Source organism: Amphibalanus amphitrite, unplaced genomic scaffold (genome assembly GCF_019059575.1).
Source record: "Amphibalanus amphitrite isolate SeventyFive unplaced genomic scaffold, NRLGWU_Aamphi_draft 000060F_arrow, whole genome shotgun sequence".
Taxonomy (NCBI): Eukaryota; Metazoa; Arthropoda; class Thecostraca; order Balanomorpha; family Balanidae; genus Amphibalanus; species Amphibalanus amphitrite.
In genome coordinates this window covers 1,231,144-1,249,541 of record NW_024881556.1, presented here as the reverse complement: position 1 = coordinate 1,249,541, position 18,398 = coordinate 1,231,144, and the positions used below count along the sequence as shown (strand labels likewise).

At 54.2% G+C, this 18,398-nt stretch overlaps 1 protein-coding gene across 1 annotated transcript in view; it reads right to left on the bottom strand.

Moving 5' to 3' along the window:
• The window catches only part of LOC122378499 (rho GTPase-activating protein 33-like), a 162,572-nt gene that overhangs the window by 45,256 nt on the left and 98,918 nt on the right, over window positions 1-18,398 (bottom strand). Inside the window, exon 3 of the mRNA XM_043359610.1 lies at window positions 7,059-7,288. Coding sequence (XP_043215545.1) covers window positions 7,059-7,288 — 230 coding nt within the window. The remainder of the gene's footprint in view (window positions 1-7,058; window positions 7,289-18,398) is intronic.

The following is an 18,398-nucleotide window of genomic DNA, read 5'->3' as shown; positions in this document are numbered from 1 at the left end:
AAGGTCAAATTTTAGTTCATTCGACGCGTCTCGGCGAGAGGAACACGAACCTGGCAATAGAAATGTTGTGTCTTTTTTTAGTCAAAAGTTATTGTCGAAAAACACATTTCGTAAAAACAGTTATTTTTGGAGTTTTTGCCCTCTGGAGGCTAAGCCATTGACTTGAGATCAATTTGGATAATTACCTTATCAAAAGAAGAGTTCAAAAGCTATCGATTGCTTTTCCTTGCATTTTTCTAGCTATCACAGTTCCTGAGATAAATGCATGTTTTCTGATAAATCAAAATATAATGGCATTTGGCAATTTTTGACCTTTGTTGACCTCTAGTGACCCCAATATTGCTCTAAGATGAAAAAATGACCGAAATACTTTCAAACGTACGCATTGAGAGCTATCGACTGCTTTTTACCGCGTCTTTCTAGCCTTTTTAGTTTTTGAGTTAGAGGTGGATGGTAACATATGCCCACTCCCCCACCCCCCACCCACTAGGGCGAAGTTGGCTGAGACCGCCACTGGGGCTTGGGTTAAACTTAGCAGCTTAGTGGTGAGCTAAAATCAAGTACATAAATGCATTTATCAAGCGAAAAAATGCATAGGGGCTCATTGGTCGCTGCTTAATATACCAAATCCCAGCAACGCATGCCTTACATCAAATAAACAGAAATACCTCGCAGTAGCGTCTTAGTTTGGGTCGTGTCCGTCCAGACCCAAACAGCAAATACCACTCCGGGCGCGTTTGTATATCTGTTTGTCGTTGGCGCAGCCCGAAGCTGGTGGCTGTGAAAGATTCCTTCTGCACGGCAGCCCCTGGGGGCGGTCGGGCAGGTGGGCCGCTGAGACCAGCACTGAGCCGCCCATCGCACGAGCCTGGTGAGACGTCAGAGCGATGGATGCGTACAGAAGCGTCGTTCACATGAAAGGGAAGTCTTCGATGAAAGCGTACTGCTGACGAGAAGCAGTAAATTTCAGAATAAAACGGCCACACCGAGCTCACCACGTGCTGGAGCCTAAAGGCCGCCCCACACTGGACCTCGCATGCGGGTTGCGAGCTTTTGGGTTTTCGTGTTTCTTCAAAATCAAATCATACAATCTAAGCTGAGTGACCCACACTACAATCTAACAAGCGAGTCTGCATGTTTTCAGCTTGCAAGCGACCTTGCATCGCATTCCAAAAGTTGATTTTGAGACAACTTTCGATTTTCCTCGCTGCGAGGTCTGCGAGGTTTGCGGGTTTTTCGTTGGAGTCGAATTTTGGTTCGTTGCGCTGGTATTGCGATTATATGTAAGTTTCTGAAGGTGTACCGGCTTCACTGCATTCCTGAAATTACCATAAGGGAGCGGTCTAATCACTCTATGAATCAGTATTATGCCCGCAAACTCAAAACCCGCAAACTCGCAACCCGCATGCGAGTTCCGGTGTGGGGCGGCCTTAACAAGGCCAAGTGTAAGTACACTTAAGCAAGCTAAAAAGCATATTATTCGACGCGCCTTGATGTGCTGAGCTCACTGGTGCTTTTCATTCTTGTTCTATTTTAATTATATCAAAAGTTATAAGCGAAAAACTTTTGACCTGTTTTTAGCGAAATTTTTACATTCATACCCCCAAAACCCCCTAAATATTGACCTAGAGCAACCAAATTTGCACAGGGGCGAGAACTCCAGGGGGTTCACCTACCTACCAAGTTTGGTGTTCCTAGGTGTTATAGGAGCCAATCGCGAGGGGGGGGGGTCGCATGGACCCCCCCCCCCCCGCCCTGCCAGGCCGTGTTTTGAGAAATGCCCTGCCAGGGCGAGGGTTAAGGACTGCTGATGATTTGCTAAAACCGTGCTATCCACAGCTGTCCTGTAGTCACATGACCTAACCCGGTTACCTGACCTTGACACTTGCAAGGCGCCAGGGGCCAGTGTTTGGCAGGCGTAACTCGCACCTGAACGTGGTGTCTACTATGACGAAAGAAACTCTTTAACAAAGTGCCATCGCGCTGAAGTTATGGTGAAGACTGGAATGAAGTAGAAAGTCAAATCGAATCTTCTATCCTAATCCCAATCGAAAACCTATGAGGAATCATGGATGTGAAGCTCAGCAAGATTGAACCAGCTCCCACAGAAAACGGACTTAAAAGGAACCTGTGAAAAGTGTGGCTGAACATCAGCGTGGATACCCTGGACATATTGATCGATGGAATGCCAAAGCGGATGAGGGAATGCGTAAGACAGGGCAGGGGATAAATCGGTAAATAAAACTATGGCAGCGAGCTGAGGAGGGGCAAATAATTTCCGCACACCCTGTATGTGCTATCGGAAACAAACACCGATGGAGCTCACGCCGCCGCCATAACTGGACTGCTGAGTGATTTCTGCCACATCGGCCTGACTGATCGGTCCTAGTTTGATTTGTAGGCGAGCTACGCTGACGGACGGGAGCACGTCAGCAGTCCGCAGAGCACGTCAGCAGTATTGATAATAACAATTGCAAAACAAGTAATATTCAGAGCAAGACATAAAAAACATACTCCAAGTAAACAACAATTTCACTCATTGCTTAAAATGGAAGCCGAAAAAGAGTATAAAAGTGCTGTAAAACGGCACTCTCTTCAGAGGTTTGAGTCGAAGTGGGGCACTGTCGCGAACATTGTTTCAGAGGCAGGGCCCTAAAACTAACGGCACGTTCTTCCCGGAACCTTCTCCCATCCTACCCACAAGTCTACGTGCATGCGAGACATCCCGGTCGTCGTGGGCCTCCGGCTGGGGCCCGGCGGCTGGCGCGGCGTTGCGACTGTCACCCGGTAGCTTCTCGTTCCTGCCCGCTCGTCGTGGGGGTGCCCGGTGGTGCTGCCGCCCGCTCCGCCGGCAGTGCCTTCGCTCCTTTTTTCTTGTATTTTTTTACTTCTTTTTGTTTCTATTATACATGGCGTTTTTCGTTTTTTCGTTCCCTGCGATACCTGTTAGAGTTGGCTGGTGCTGCCGGGAGCGCGTGAGGGGCACGAGTGTGCGACGTGCTGTGGCCGGTTACGTACATGTGTTTGTGTATGGCTGTCGTGACTCGTGTGAATTATGAAATAAATTGAAGAAGAAAAAAAAAGAAACAAACACCGATGGAGCTCACGCCGCCGCCATAACTGGACTGCTGAGTGATTTCTGCCACATCGGCCTGACTGATCGGTCCTAGTTTGATTTGTAGGCGAGCCACGCTGACGGACGGGAGCACGTCAGCAGTCCGGCCAACGGAGCCAGGGTCTCCGCGGCTGCCGACGGACGGGAGCACGTCAGCAGTCCGGCCAACGGAGCCAGGGTCTCCGCGGCTGCCGACGGACGGGAGCACGTCAGCAGTCCGGCCAACGGAGCCAGGGTCTCCGCGGCTGCCGACGGACGGGAGCACGTCAGCAGTCCGGCCAACGGAGCCAACCAGGGTCTCCGCGGGGACGGGAGCACGTCAGCAGTCCGGCCAACGGAGCCAACCAGGGTCTCCGCGGGGACGGGAGCACGTCAGCAGTCCGGCCAACGGAGCCAACCAGGGTCTCCGCGGCTGCCGACGGACGGGAGCACGTCAGCAGTCCGGCCAACGGAGCCAACCAGGGTCTCCGCGGCTGCCGATCGTGGCTGAGCGACCGGCAGCCGCGTCACCAAACCGTCCCAGCCCCGTGACGGCGGCTGTCGCGCGTCACGGCACCGAGCCCGGCTGAGCGTGACGCAGTCACACCGACACCAGAGCCGCGTGTCAGCCCGCCACTCGGCCAGAGGCAGGACCACACGGAGAGCAGCCGGACCGCGCACTGTGCACTGCGACCCCGGGTGCCGGCCGGGGGACTCGCATACAGCCAAGTGCCGCTCCAATCGAGGACGACAAACGGCTGCCTGTTTCGCATGGCTCTGAGAGGTGCTGAGAAGTCAGATCTAGATGTCAGCTCAGTTGATCGATCTGTCTGCAGGGCTGGCCCGCTGAGTATCGTGCACGACGTTTTGTTGCACTGGGCACGTGTGGACAGTGCAGAGACGGCCGCGGGGCGCGAGAACCCACTGGAGCACAGAGCCGCGGCGCGAGAACCCTGGAGCACAGAGCCGCGCCGCGCGAGAACCCTGGAGCACAGAGTCGCGCCGCGCGAGAACCCTGGAGCACAGAGCCGCGCCGCGCGAGAACCCTGGAGCACAGAGCCGCGGCGCGAGAACCCTGGAGCACAGAGCCACCGCCCGTCGGCTCTCCCGCCGACCGGCAGCAGGCCAAGCAAACACGCCCGACCGCCGCGCCGGTGAATCCATCGGCAGCCCGCCGCGGTGCGGGTAAATCCATCGGCAGCCCGCCGCGCGGTCAACAGCGCCCGGCAGTGTGCCACGCTGGTCGGGTGCCACGCTGGTCGGGGCCGCCGACCCCCGGCCCGACTGGCTTCTCGTTCACAGGACTCGCGTCGGTCGGTGCGGAGCGCTTAGATCGCTCGGAAGGGGCGCGATTTGACACGGGGCGGGTAAGACAGACAACGCGCGTGTTCCAGGGCGGCCGCACGGCGCAGCATCAGAGACGGATGGCGGCGGCGCTCGGCAGTGAGCCGCGGTCGATGGTGCCGTGGTGACATGGAAATCGCCGGATGTCTGCGGTGCTGTTTTATTCCGCTGGCAGCGGAGACGTGCATTTGTAGATTGAGCATTGTGAAATACAGCACCATGGGCACACCTATTGCAGTCAACAGGCGGGCAGACACGTTCCGCGTCTCCAGCCAATCGAGGTCAGCCTGGTCGCCGGCGGGCGCCCGGCTGCACACGGACGCAGACACCAATTGGCTGGGAGCTGCGCCAGGCCAGCCTATTTCAACGACTGACTGCGGCGCACTGCCCGACTGACACCAGACGGAGTCGCATCTGAGTACTAGCGGGCAATCAGTCACCACACCTAGTCCGGACACAGTGTTAGAGTGTTCAGAGGAGCTGCAGGATTCACATTGGACGTGAAACAGAGCGGCAGCCACAGACCAGTACAGCCACACGAATCATAAGCGGGTGCCACCAACAGATAGGATGATTCAGAGCATGAGCGCGCCCCCGGCGCTCTTCTATATAACCATCACCCTGATAGATTGGGCTAGTTCGTCACAGACGGTTTTGATAATCAGACAACACCATCCTGGCGCGCCATCTCTGTGTATTTTCGGGGCGTTTGTCTCGAGGGCGCCGTTTAGTGTCTAACGCCAAGCAGCTCTGCTGTGCGGCATTTCGCAGGATATACAGCTGGTCGGCCCAGGGCGGCTCCCAGAGACGGCACAGCACGACACCCCTCATAGCACCGCGGCGCGCCGTGCCCTACCGACTGTGTCTGGGACGCCGTGTGGGTGTGGGTGTGGGTGTGTCTGGGACGCCGTGTGGGTGTGGGTGTGTCTGGGACGCCGGGCCGGGTGTGGGTGGTGTCTGGGACGCCGTGTGGGTATGTCTGGGACGCCGGGTGTGGGTGTGTCTGGGACGCCGTGTGGGTGTGGGTGTGTCTGGGACGCCGTGTGGGTGTGTCTGGAACGCCGTGTGGGTGTGGGTGTGTCTGGGACGCCGTGTGTGTGTGGCTGTGTCTGGGACGCCGTGTGGCTGTGTCTGGGACGCCGGGCCGGGTGGGGGTGTGTCTGGGACGCCGTGTGGGTGTGGGTGTGGGTGTGTCTGGGACGCCGTGTGGGTGTGGGTGTGTCTGGGACGCCGTGTGGATGTGCCTGGTACGCCGGGCCGGGTGTGGCTGTGTCTGGGACGCCGTGTGGGTGTGTCTGGGACGCCGGGCCGGGTGGGGGTGTGTCTGGGACGCCGTGTGGGTGTGTCTGGGACGCCAGGCCGGGTGGGGGTGTGTCTGGGACGCCGTGTGGGTGTGTCTGGGACGCCGTGTGGGTGTGGCTGTGTCTGGGACGCCGTGTGGCTGTGTCTGGGACGCCGGGCCGGGTGTGGGTGTGTTTGGGACGCCGTGTGGGTGTGGCTGTGTCTGGGACGCCGTGTGGGTGTATCTGGGACGCTGTGTGGGTGTGTCTGGGACGCCGTGTGGGTGTGGCTGTGTCTGGGACGCCGGGCCGCTGTGTCTGGGACGCCGGGGTGTGGGTGTGTCTGGGACGCCGGGCCGGGTGGGGGTGTGTCTGGGACGCTGGGCCGGGTGTGGGTGTGTCTGGGACGCCGTGTGGGTGTGACTGTGTCTGGGACGCCGTGTGGGTGTGGCTGTGTCTGGGACGCCGTGTGGCTGTGTCTGGGACGCCGTGTGGGTGTGTCTGGGACGCCGTGTGGGTGTGGGTGTGTCTGGGACGCCGTGTGGGTATGTCTGGGACGCCGTGTGGGTGTGTCTGGGACGCCGTGTGGGTGTGGCTGTGTCTGGGACGCCGGGCCGGGTGTGGGTGGTGTCTGGGACGCCGTGTGGGTGTGGCTGTGTCTGGGACGCCGTGTGGGTGTGGCTGTGTCTGGGACGCCGTGTGGGTGGTGTCTGGGACGCCGGGCCGGGTGTGGGTGTGTCTGGGACGCCGGGCCGGGTGTGGCTGTGTCTGGGACGCCGTGTGGCTGTGTCTGGGACGCCGGGCCGGGTGTGGCTGTGTCTGGGACGCCGGGCCGCTGTGTCTGGGACGCCGGGGTGTGGGTGTGTCTGGGACGCCGGGCCGGGTGGGGGTGTGTCTGGGACGCCGGGCCGGGTGTGGCTGTGTCTGGGACGCCGGGCCGGGTGTGGCTGTGTCTGGGACGCCGGGCCGGGTGTGGGTGTGTCTGGGACGCCGTGTGGCTGTGTCTGGGACGCCGGGCCGGGTGTGGCTGTGTCTGGGACGCCGTGTGGGTGTGGGTGGGACGCCGGGCCGGGTGTGGGTGTGTCTGGGACGCCGTGTGGCTGTGTCTGGGACGCCGGGCCGGGTGGGGGTGTGTCTGGGACGCCGTGTAGGTGTGGCTGTGTCTGGGACGCCGTGTGGCTGTGTCTGGGACGCCGGGCCGGGTGTGGGTGTGTCTGGGACGCCGTGTGGGTGTGGGTGGTGTCTGGGACGCCGTGTGGCTGTTTCTGAGACGTTGGGCCGGGTGTGGGTGTGTCTGGGACGCCGGGCCGGGTGTGGGTGTGTCTGGGACGCCGGCTCACCTGAAGAAGGCGCCGAGTTTGCCGGGCCGGCCGAGCAGCGGTCGCTGGTCGGGCTGCAGGGTGGCGGCGCGCCGCTGGCGACCCGCCACCACCGCGCCGCCCTCGGCCGCCTCCCCGATCAGACGCACGCAATCGCCGGGGAAGAAGCCCACCTCGAAGCCGCGCTTACCGCGCCACCAGACTGACTCGTCCGGCGGAGCCATGTCGATCACAGAGATCATGTCTCCCACCTGCGGGAGGGGAAGGGGGCGGGTCAGGTCAGCTCAGGCCAATCACAGAGATCATGTCTCCCACCTGCGGGAGGGGGCGGGTCAGGTCAGGTCAGGCCAATCACAGAGATCATGTCTCCCACCTGCGGGAGGGGGAGCGGGCGGGTCAGGTCAGCTCAGGAATTGCTCTTATCCCGCGCCCCACTGGGGGGGGGGGGGGCTATTCATAGCCCCCCCTCCCGTTTTTCTGCAATAGCTTCCAAACCGCTTGACGTATCAATCAACGCCAAGCTTACAGTACCTTCGGCTGCGTCAATTTGACACCATGTGTCAAAATATGAGCTTCGTAGCTACCAACATCTGAAATCACACGTGGTTTGAAAAAAAAAATGTATTATTGGTCAACTGGTTCGTGTCAATTCTTTATCTTCACAAAAATTCAAGACGCATCTAAATGTGACATCTTTTTGCTTGATAAGGAAGATGGAATTCCAACTTAACACAGTGCCTGAGCTAACAACTTTATCTTTTACAATCTTACAATGGCTTTATCAGGTTTGCGGAGAAGAGTACCGTATATCTCGCTGGCGGATCAGTTTGAAAAGTGACTGCAGTTTCGAGAACCGGATCTTCTCAGTATGTGTCAGAGTAAAAAATAAGGGCAGAGGCTGAGGCTAATCCACTGCACACTACACGGGTGAGAGCATCGCACCGGTAATAACACTACACAGGTGAGAACACTGCCCGTGAGAACACTGCCCGGTGAGAAATCTGCCCGGTAAGAACACTGTCCGGTGAGAACACTGCCCGGTGAGAACACTGCACCGGAAAGCACAGTGCACCGGGAGAACACTGCCAGGTGAGAACACTGCCCGGTGAGAACACTGCCCGGTGAGAACACTGCCCGGTGAGAACACTGCACCATGAGAACACTGTCCGGTGAGAACACTGCCCGGTGAGAACACTGCCCGGTGAGAACACTGCACCGTGAGAACACTGCAACGGGAGAACACTGCACCGCGCCCGTGAGAACACTGCCCGGTGAAGGACAGAGCAGACGGCTCACGCTCGACCAGGCTGAAACTCTGTCTGCTCTGCAAGTATTAACTTATCATTGTGCTAAATATAAATATCATTTAACCCTCGCATATGTAGGGGGGGGGTCGGATGGAACCCCCCCATGGTTTTTCGCGAATAACTCGCGTAAAAAGCGGCCGATCGCGACGAAACTTTCAGAACCCTCACATTGATCAATTTTACACCTACCCTGAAAATTTTATGATCCTGACCCAAATGACCTTTGACCTGTGACCTCTTTTCCGAGACCATGTTTGGCCGGAATCGCGATTCTGCGTATGATGGCTCGCATTAGCCGCGCGTTTGCAAGCTTTTCGTGGTTTCAAACGTTCAAACATATGAATTGATGTTGCTTCCATGCATTAAGGTGGGTGTCAAGGTCACCTGAAGGTCAGGTCAGGTCATTGACCTTTGGTGACCTCGGGTGAACTCGGTTCACTTTTTCGAGTTTTACATGTTTCTAGGCTAGTTTTTGGAGCTGAATTCGAATTTAGCAACCATTTGAACATTTACGAAGTAGTTTTGGTGCCTTCGTAACATGTTACGAAGCTGTCAGAGGCGGTTGACACGTACTACGAATACCCGTCACGATGCCTACTGGTTGACCTGACCTGACCTGACCCGACCTGGTCTAAATGCTTAAAGACATCATCTGTGATCAAAAATAACACGATATTCGTGATCAGCACCCCGAAAAACCCCTTAGCAGCCCCACTTTACGACTTTCTAACAGGTCCCGATTTTCCCGCCTTTGGGTCATTGACCTGACCTGGAAGGTCACCCAATGACCTAGGCCTTAAAATTGGGTATCATCGGCTTCCTCTCGTCACGGGCAACACGCTCGTTTTTTCCGCGAAGCTCTAGCTCGATCAGGGGCCAAACGGCAAGGGGGGGGGGTCCAACCGACCCCCCCCCCCTACACATTAGAAGCTGGCAAACGCCGCACACATGCGAGGGTTAAGACAGGGTCAGGTTACCCATTATACTCGGATCTAAGCCGTAATCGCCACGCCATATGTGGAAGGCTTTTGGTGTCAATACATACATACATACATACATACATACATACATACATACATGTTAGGGCCAAGTAAAGCTGCATATACCACGACACTGTGTATTGTGCTTCCAGCGACCGAAGACCAAGCACGGACACGGCGACCCGCCGACTGACCCAGTCCGGTCACGGTCGCGCCCTTATATGTATAACCACGGCACAGAGCGCATGCGCGGTGACCGCGCGGCGGTCAGGCGGCTCGCCGGCCGGACGGCCGGGCCGCCGACCCATCCTGTTCCACGGCCCCACACGGCCGGTGCGCGGTCACAATATCCCAACATACATACATACAACATATAAATTAGCAATCCTAAACAGTTTCTTTTTAAACATTGGCGTATAACTTGATGAACAGCACATACACCTTTTGTCAGTTTAATTCCGGTAGCTCGAACTGTAGGTACCTTGAACTTTAGAACTAGCGGATTCTTTGTAGACATCCAGCAAAACTATGTATCAGTAAAGCATTGCATGTCGACCGCTTATACCGGTGATCGGCATTCTATCATTCACTTTCGGCAGTCCAGCGAAAGGTCCCCATTTTCGATGTGTCCGCAGTCCGCAAAGCATTTCGACGACGCCATTGGGGATTGGAGACCATCGCACGATATTTACAACAGTGGCAACCCAATTCGGCACTATTCATTTAATTTCGGCGGCTATTCGGAACCATTTGAAATTCATTGATCGTTAAATACGCCTGTTGTGGCTCTGTGACCTTGTCCAGCATATATAATGCCTTTCCGTTACTGTTTCATTTTCTCCTCTTTCTCCTTTCAGGCCGCCAAAAGCATTGGCACTCTCCAGTGACAAATACGACTTTACGCATGTAATTGTGGGTTAAATAAAGATGAAATATTTCCATCACGCAGGAAATGATATAGCGGTCACTGGTTAGACTGCGAGAGGGCTGCACCAAGGGCTACATAGCAACACCAGCCCGACAGGCGCCATGGCACGCGTTTGCTGAACTTTAACCCCGCCCGCGCGCGGGACGGGGCAGATGTCGGCCGGGCGGCCGTTCAAAGGGTTCGAGTGAGCTCGGAGCGCTGGGCTGGACGGTCGGCGGCACGAGCGTGTGATGAAGGGGGTGATGGAGGGGGACGTGTGGCACGAGCCTGAGTGATACGAATTCGGCGCCGCCTCTGATGGTGGTAGGGGCGGGAGGGAAAGCGCAGTTTCACATAACATAAAACGGCACGCACAGAGTGCGGAGATAATATACACTATGGTGGTTGATCAAGAGGTAAAACGAACCGGTAACGGATAATTGATTTGTAAAGCCTATTGATATTGAAGCTTTCGCGATCTTGTAGGATTCTTGGTGCACAATGCACATATTTTGTATGTTTATGTGAAGAAACGGGCGTACCCACCTGAGGTGATCCGTTTGTTGTGAATTGCATCCCGCGGCGCAGCGGCCATCTCGCCCTGCTCTTGCAGCCGGCCCTGACAGCCCCCCTGACAGCCCCCCTGACAGCCCCCCCTGACAGCCCCCTGCACCAGCCCAGCCGAGCCGCGGCGGCCCATTTCAGTGGGATCAAAGGAGCCGGAGCAGGAGCGTCCCACCACCCAGTCGGGAGTCTACCGCACCGGGGGCGTGCCCTATTACACTACTGCCTCACCAAGCAACACGCCAATCCTTTCAGCACCCATGTGTGACTTGTGAGGCGTTTCATGTCCACCGGATTAGCCGAAACCGGTGGATATTCCAATATTCGCCAACTCAGCGACAGTGGCGGTGATGCCTCGCGCACACCAAGCACTGACCCTCGGCCAGTGGACCCGGTGCTCTTACACCGCCGGTGTGGCTCATCCACCAACACCGTGTGTCATCTGGCCGCCGGCGTCTTCGTGAAGGTCGTCTTCATAGAGCCGTGGAAGTGTGTCTCGTTGGTTGACCAGGCATGGCTGATGAACTGTGCAGTGTGCACTCATCATTTTTTTTTTTTGCCTCAGTCAAAGGAAAGTCGAGTTTGATTTTTTCTACCTCAAATAGCGCCTATTGATTCTGGACTTTATAGGAGGCATAAGCCCAAGTCGTCATCCCATATATAAAAATCAAAACGTCCGTATGTATGTATGTATGTATGTACGTATGTATGTGACGCGTCAGTCACGCTTGGCGGGCTATTGCTCTGGAACGGTGCGGGCTACGGGGGTGAAATTTTCGACGTAAGTCGGACGCGTGCATCTGTTTGTTGTATTAAATTTTGGTGGGGGTGGGTTCGGTGGCTTGCACGTGGCGGGCGCATCTTTGCGGGATTTTGGGCCGCGGCCGGCGCCGATCAGAGAGCACGCGCATTATCCTCAGTTTCTTCGCTTCCAAAACTGGGTGAAATCAGAGCCGGAAGGTCACTGACCTTTGGCAATGAATACCGGAACAGGGCACCGCCGGCCAGGAGGAGACGCCAAATTTATTCTGGCCATAACTCGGTCGCTACTGGGCCGATTTGAATGAAAATTGATTTATTACGCTGCGCGTAATGCTGTCCCTCTTTACGCTGCGCGTAATGCTGTCCCTCTAGTTTACATATATAAAAATCAAAACGTCCGTATGTATGTATGTATGTATGTGACGCGTCAGTCACGCTTGGCGGGCTATTGCTCTGGAACGGTGCGGGCTACGGGGGTGAAATTTTGGACATAAGTCGGACGCGTGTATCTGTTTGTCGTATTAAATTTTGGTGGGGATGCGCTCGCCGGTTTGCACGTGGCGGGCGCATCTTTGCGGCATTTTGGGCCGCGGCCGGCGCCGAGCAGACGGCACGCGCCTTAGGCTCAGTTTCTTCGCTGCAAAACTAAGTGAAATCAGAGCCGGAAGGTCACTGACCTTTGGCAATGAATACCGGAACAGAGCACCGCCGGCCAAGAGGAGACGCCAAATTTATTCTGGCAATAACTCGGCCTTTGTTATTGCCAGTTATTGCCAGAATAAATTTGGCACTAGGCCTTTGAGGTCATTTTTGGTGAGTTTCGAGCAGCAGCTATCGATCCCGCTGTCCGTAAGCCTAATCATGCAAAACCCCTGAATTTGACCTTTGACCTGACCTTGACCCGAAAGTTGACCTCAATCTTAAAATCTTAAGAGTGCTTTGGGAAGGTCTCGTAGAGACCTTTCGAACGCCGCCTCGCGGGGCTCGATACGACCATTGGTTCTCGAGATAACAGGGGGCTTGGGTACGGAAATAGCCCAGGCGGTGCCGGGTTAGAATTTATGACGTCAGCGGAGATCTAACGATTTTTAAATTTTTTACTAAAACGTTTGGTAGCACGCGGTGGTATGTGCTGCTTTGCGCGCAACAAATGCCGCACTTTTAAATAAAGTCGCTAGGTACAGCGGAGATCCCAAAGAGTAAACAAAAGTAAAAGTCTAATAAAATAAGTACCTAATAATTTGAAAACCGGTGAATATTTTTCGATGAAATTTGGTAGATATTGGTTTTCGCTCTTTCTGAACCGAGCGACATCACTTTCTTGCCAATTCATTAACTTTTTTGAAGGTGGGAGGGTCCATTTAAGGACACACCTAACATCTTGCACGGGCTCTCAGATGGCCCTGGAAGGCAGCTTACGAAAAAAAAACAATTTTCTTGCTGCCGCAGCGGTCCTTCTCAATCACCTATAGCTTGTTTTTTTTTTCAAAAGAACTCAGGCTCCAAGTTCATCATCGAAGCTCTCACGTGACTTTTGGCATTCAGCGTCTGGCCAAGAATTTCTTACCCCAAAAATATTCTATTTTAAATTGTGCGCGGTAAGTATCAGGAAATTGCCATAAAAATAGGCAATAGTCGACGAATGGGGAGGAAATTTCGTTTTTCATTGTTGCCGAGGTTATAATCGAGTAAGCAGTTCCGTCCATGGTAGTTATCAGAGCTTGGCGCGTTCCTCGATTTTCGGTAGTGCGTTAGCGTTCCTGCGTTCCTCCGGCCGCGGTTAGTGCGTTCCTGGAATAGCGTTCCTCATTTTTTTTCGCTCGGTGCGTTAGCGTTCCTGCGTTCCTGCGTTCCTCCCTCAAAAATACCGCCGAAACACGCGGCGCGGGCCCAACCAAACACGGGGCGAATCGATCACAGAATACCCAGAATGGCGACGTGGGGCAGAAAAGCAACTCGACATATCTTTTCCGAATCGAATATCTGAAATACGTTTTACCAATGTCATCCGTAGGGTTTTCAACAAAAATACGACCTGCTTAAAAACAATAGTTAAGTTAAAAGATGTATCTTAGTAAAAGTTATCATATTTACTTAACACATTTAATGCCTGAAACTGAATCGAATAGTAAACATCACCACTTAAAATATTTACACATTTAATGCCTTTAACCGAATCGAATAGTAAACATCACCACTAAATCTAAGCAAGCCTTCCTCGATTCGACCGACAAGTGGCGCCTCTACCGGCAAACACACGTATTCGAGATTCAAACATTTGACACAGAGGTCATTGGCAGCAATATAATTTTCGAGTGGTTCCGCAAGAACGCAGGAACGCTTCAAAATTTCGGGTGGTGCGTTCCTCTTACTTGCGTTCCTTTGAAAAACTTTGCGTTCCTGCGTTCTTGCGTTCCTAAAAAGGGCGGTGCGTACGTACGGAAGAACGCAGGAACGCACTAAAGGAACGCACTTGCCCAGCTCTGGTAGTTATACGTTACATTGCAATACAAGTTCGATAGCATGACATTATCACTGTTCTAATATCTATAGTTTTTTTTCTTTCAAAAAGTGTTTGGCTCCAAGCGCATTATCGAAGCACTCACGTGAGTTTTGCCAACTTCAGCGTCTGGCTAGGAGTTTCTTATCGTCGATTTCAAATTGTGCTCGGTAAAAACATGGACATTGTCTTCAAAAATGAGCATACTTTTATGACGTCACTCGAGGCAGCTAGCACTAGATGTCCGTCGTACGAAGGCACGAAGTGTCAACAAACTTTTGACAAACTTCGTTTTTCTCTGTTACCAAGGTGAGAATCGAGTAAGCGGTTCTGTCTATGGTGTAGTTCTACTTAATATATTGCATTTCAATGCAAGTTCCACAGTTTTTGTTCCACAGTTCCACAGTTTTTGCCCGTTTCGCTGGCTAAAACGCGTGCTTAGTTGACCAGTAAAACGCCTTTTGGGCGAAGAACGAGCGAGCGAGACAGTGAGCCCTGCATGTGCGCAAGGGCGAGAGGGTACTTCCAACGGGCTTGTGCAAAGCACCCTTCTAACCGGTCGCTAGCGGTGTGCCAAATTTGAACGCAATCGGCCCAGCCGTTCCTGAGATCTGGAAGCGGCATTCTGCACGTGCGCACGTGCAAGCGGGGTCCAAACTGACTTTTGCACGGCACCCTACTAACTGGTCCCCAACCGTGTACCAAATTTGAGCGCAATCGGCCCAGCCGTTCTCGAGATCTGGGAGCGCCCCCTGCACGTGCGCACGTGCTGTAGCACCCCAACCTTAACACATGCAGATGAATTATCTGATGGAGACCTAACTGTGTACCGAGTTTCAATTCAATCGGCCCAACCGTTGTGCCGTTATTGAGGTTGCAATTTTGGGGGTTCTTAAAAAAATGTCAAACTTTGCCACGCGCCACGTGCGGTGGTTGGTAAGAACGCATGGTGGCCATCACACCACAGAACTTTTACGTCCAAGTGACATTCAGTGAAGAAGACCGCTTGTCAATCGGATGTCCCGTTCCTAAGATATTAGCTTTTAAAGAGCGTCCCCACGCTCATACTCAGGATTTTCCCTTAATTCAGTATGAACTCGCTCGTAACAAACGTACTTGGAGCCAAACACCTTTTGAAAAAACTATAGTTCCAAAACGTACGAATGGAAATTATCGGGAAGAAATTAGTCGTTAAAATTAGTCGACGTTCGATTTTCTCAGACTCAACTTTTCCCGACTTGCTCGCTAGCCTAAAACACGTGCTTATTCGGGAAACATACTTGGAGCCAGAGTCCTTTTGAAAAAAAAAATACCTTGTTGTTGCACTGAAACTGTGGAGATGTTTGCTTTTCGCCTTGCAAAGAACAGGCAGGGTTTTTTACATTAAAGGTTAAAATGCACATGAAACAAAACCTGAAAGTTTATTCTTTCGAATAAGCAAATAATTATGTACATGCACGATCTTTGGATAGCTTTGTCTGTGAAGCAAATAAAACCAGTATAGCGCCTTTTGGGGCGACTAACGGAGCGAGCGAGGGGGTGAGTCTTGCACGTGCGAAATTTCGAGGGGGTACCTCCAACTGACTTGTGCACGGCACCCTACTGACCGGTTTCTAGCAATGTGCCAAATTTGAGCACAATCGGCCCAGCCGTTCTCGAGATCTGGGAGCGGCACCCTGCACGTGCGCACGTGCAAAATGGGTCCCAACTGACTTGTGCACGGCACTCTACTAACTGGTCCCTAACTGTGTACCAAATTTGAGCGCCATCGGTCCAGCCGTTCTCGAGATCTGGAAACGACCCCTGCACGTGCGCACGTGCAGCAGCACCCCAACTCTGGCACATGGATATGCAGTGCCTAGTGGGTGCCTACCTACATGCCAACTTTCAGCGCAATCGGCCAAGTAGTTACCGAGATATTGCAACAATTACAAAAGTGACACCTCTTCGTTTTGCACGTGGCACGTGCATAAGGGGTCACCCACATGCATCGGGAATAGTCCAATGCTTGGTAGAAGGAATGAAGCTACCCTACAAAAATTACCGCATGTAAATCGGTCAAGTGGTTGCTGAGATATAAGCCTCGCAAAAGCGTCCGCACGGCCGGCCGGCCGGCCGCTCATACTCAGAAATTTCCGTTATTCTACGTAAGACTCCGCTCGCTTCGCTCGCTCCGTAATCATAATATTTTTGCCAACATCCTGTGTGTAAGTATTATAGTTAGCGCTAAACTTTGCAGCGGCCAAATCGCCATCAAACGACCAACTGCGGGATATGGAAATTGTAGACGTGCTCCACATTCCACAGTCGCCACAGAGTCACAAACTGTCCACACCAGTCATCGAGGCGACAAGTGGTGCGCTCCCAAATAACAACTCCCTCATCTGATGACGGCAACAGACAAGGTGTGCCCATTTACCGATACACCAAGGCGTTCCCATGGAAACGCAACCCAAGCTATACTAAATTTTAAGCAAAGTAATTCTGATAAGCTAAATTTGCGCGCTGCGTATGATGCTTAACTAAACGAGTATAATGCATACGTAAATCAGCAAAAGTTTCTTCATATGCATCCCTAAGGCTACTTTGCACTGTCATACGTACAATGACCCGGATTCACAGCTCCACCGGCGCCCGGGCCCTCCCTCCCTCCCTCCCTCCGGACAGGGGGAGGGTGGGGGCGCTGGCCGACCGGGGTAAAAATACACTTCGACGGCGCCGCCGGCCGGGCCCCGCTCCGCCTCCTACTCCCGGCCTCCCAGCCTTCCGGTGTCCGCGGCCGGCCCTCCCACTCCCCAGTATGACAAAACGCTGACCACTCTCTCGATATGCCGTTGCATTTGATAAAGGAGTAACTGTTCATGGACAGCACAGTCAGTGACTGGCACGGCTCAGCGCGGCGTTCGGTGCGCGGGAACACAGCGGCGAGCCAATGTGGTGGCCAGAGACCAGGGAGCAGCTGCTGATGGAGACCCCTGGAGAGCAGCCCGCCAGCTGGAGCAGCTGCCCAGCCAGCCCCGCCAGCTGGAGCAGCTGCCGCCCAGCCAGCCCCGCCGGCTGGGACAGCTGCCGCCCAGCCAGTCCCGCCGGCTGGAGCAGCTGCCGCCCAGCCAGCCCCGCCGGCTGGAACAGCTGCCGCACAGCCAGCCCCGCCGGCTGGAACAGCTGCCGCACAGCCAGCCCCGCCGGCTGGAACAGCTGCCGCACAGCCAGCACCGGGCGAGTACGAGCACTGAGGTGCAGCGGCGTATCTAGCAAATCGCAAGGGGCCAGGGGCTAGGAGGGCGCTACCACACCCAAGGAGGGCGTCATACCGTCGGCGTCATGAGATAAACAAAATCATTGACGATCGCTCAGGAGAGGGGGCGTTTTTTACCACGTCACCAGTTTTTCAGTGTGTAAGAAAAGCCGCGACGCGCACTGCTGCCAAATTTGGTATCGGGCTAGTTTCACACGTGACAAAAGGTTACATTTCAAGTGATTGACATGGGTACTAAATTACTATTGAAATGCTGCGCCGGAGGCTTTTTCTTCTTCGCTAAATCCTTTTCGTCCTTGACCTCTTTCTGGGCTATTTAGGCATACCCGATATCTGTTCACTGTCCAAAGCTCTTCTCGCTCTTTTAGTAAAGTTGATGGCCCCTAGTGCCCCCCTGCCTACGCCCCTGCTATGCAAACAGCATCAGTAATTATATGCATGAATACTGAGTACTGAGAGAGCGGAAACGAGTCCTGAGAAGTTGTAGTAGGTATGAGTACTGAGTAGGTACTGACTACTGAGTACTGAGTAGTTGCAGAACTGAGTACTGAGTATACGGAGCACTGAGTAGTTGCAGAACTGAGTACTGAGTACGGAGTACTGAGGGTGTGGGTACGAATACTGAGTACTGATTACTGAATACTGAGGTTCTGGATATCAGTACTGAGTACTGAACGGCAGCGGCAGCGCGCCGCCGCCGCCGGACCGCAGCAGCTACCTCAGCTGCCCTGTGCAAATTCATCAGAATATCGTCATAAACAATTATACATGCACATTGCACAGGCAGCTTGCACTCATTCCTAAGCATTATCCTCATTCTTCATACTACAAACATAACCGGGTTGACCTCGCCCCTCCCCCTCCCCTGTTGAGCGTTCGGGCCGGGCCGGGCTGGGCGGGGCAGCAGTGAACCGCCGAGCTGGCAGGCTGCCAATGCCTCGGGGGCTTGACCGGCCGAGGTCGCCACGGACGGGCGGACGGGGCGGGCGTCCCAGTCGTCTGCCGGAGTGAGTGCTGCCGTGAGCTGCCGTGTGCGCGCCAGTCGCAAGTATCTACCACGGACGTTCTACATACACCGAGTG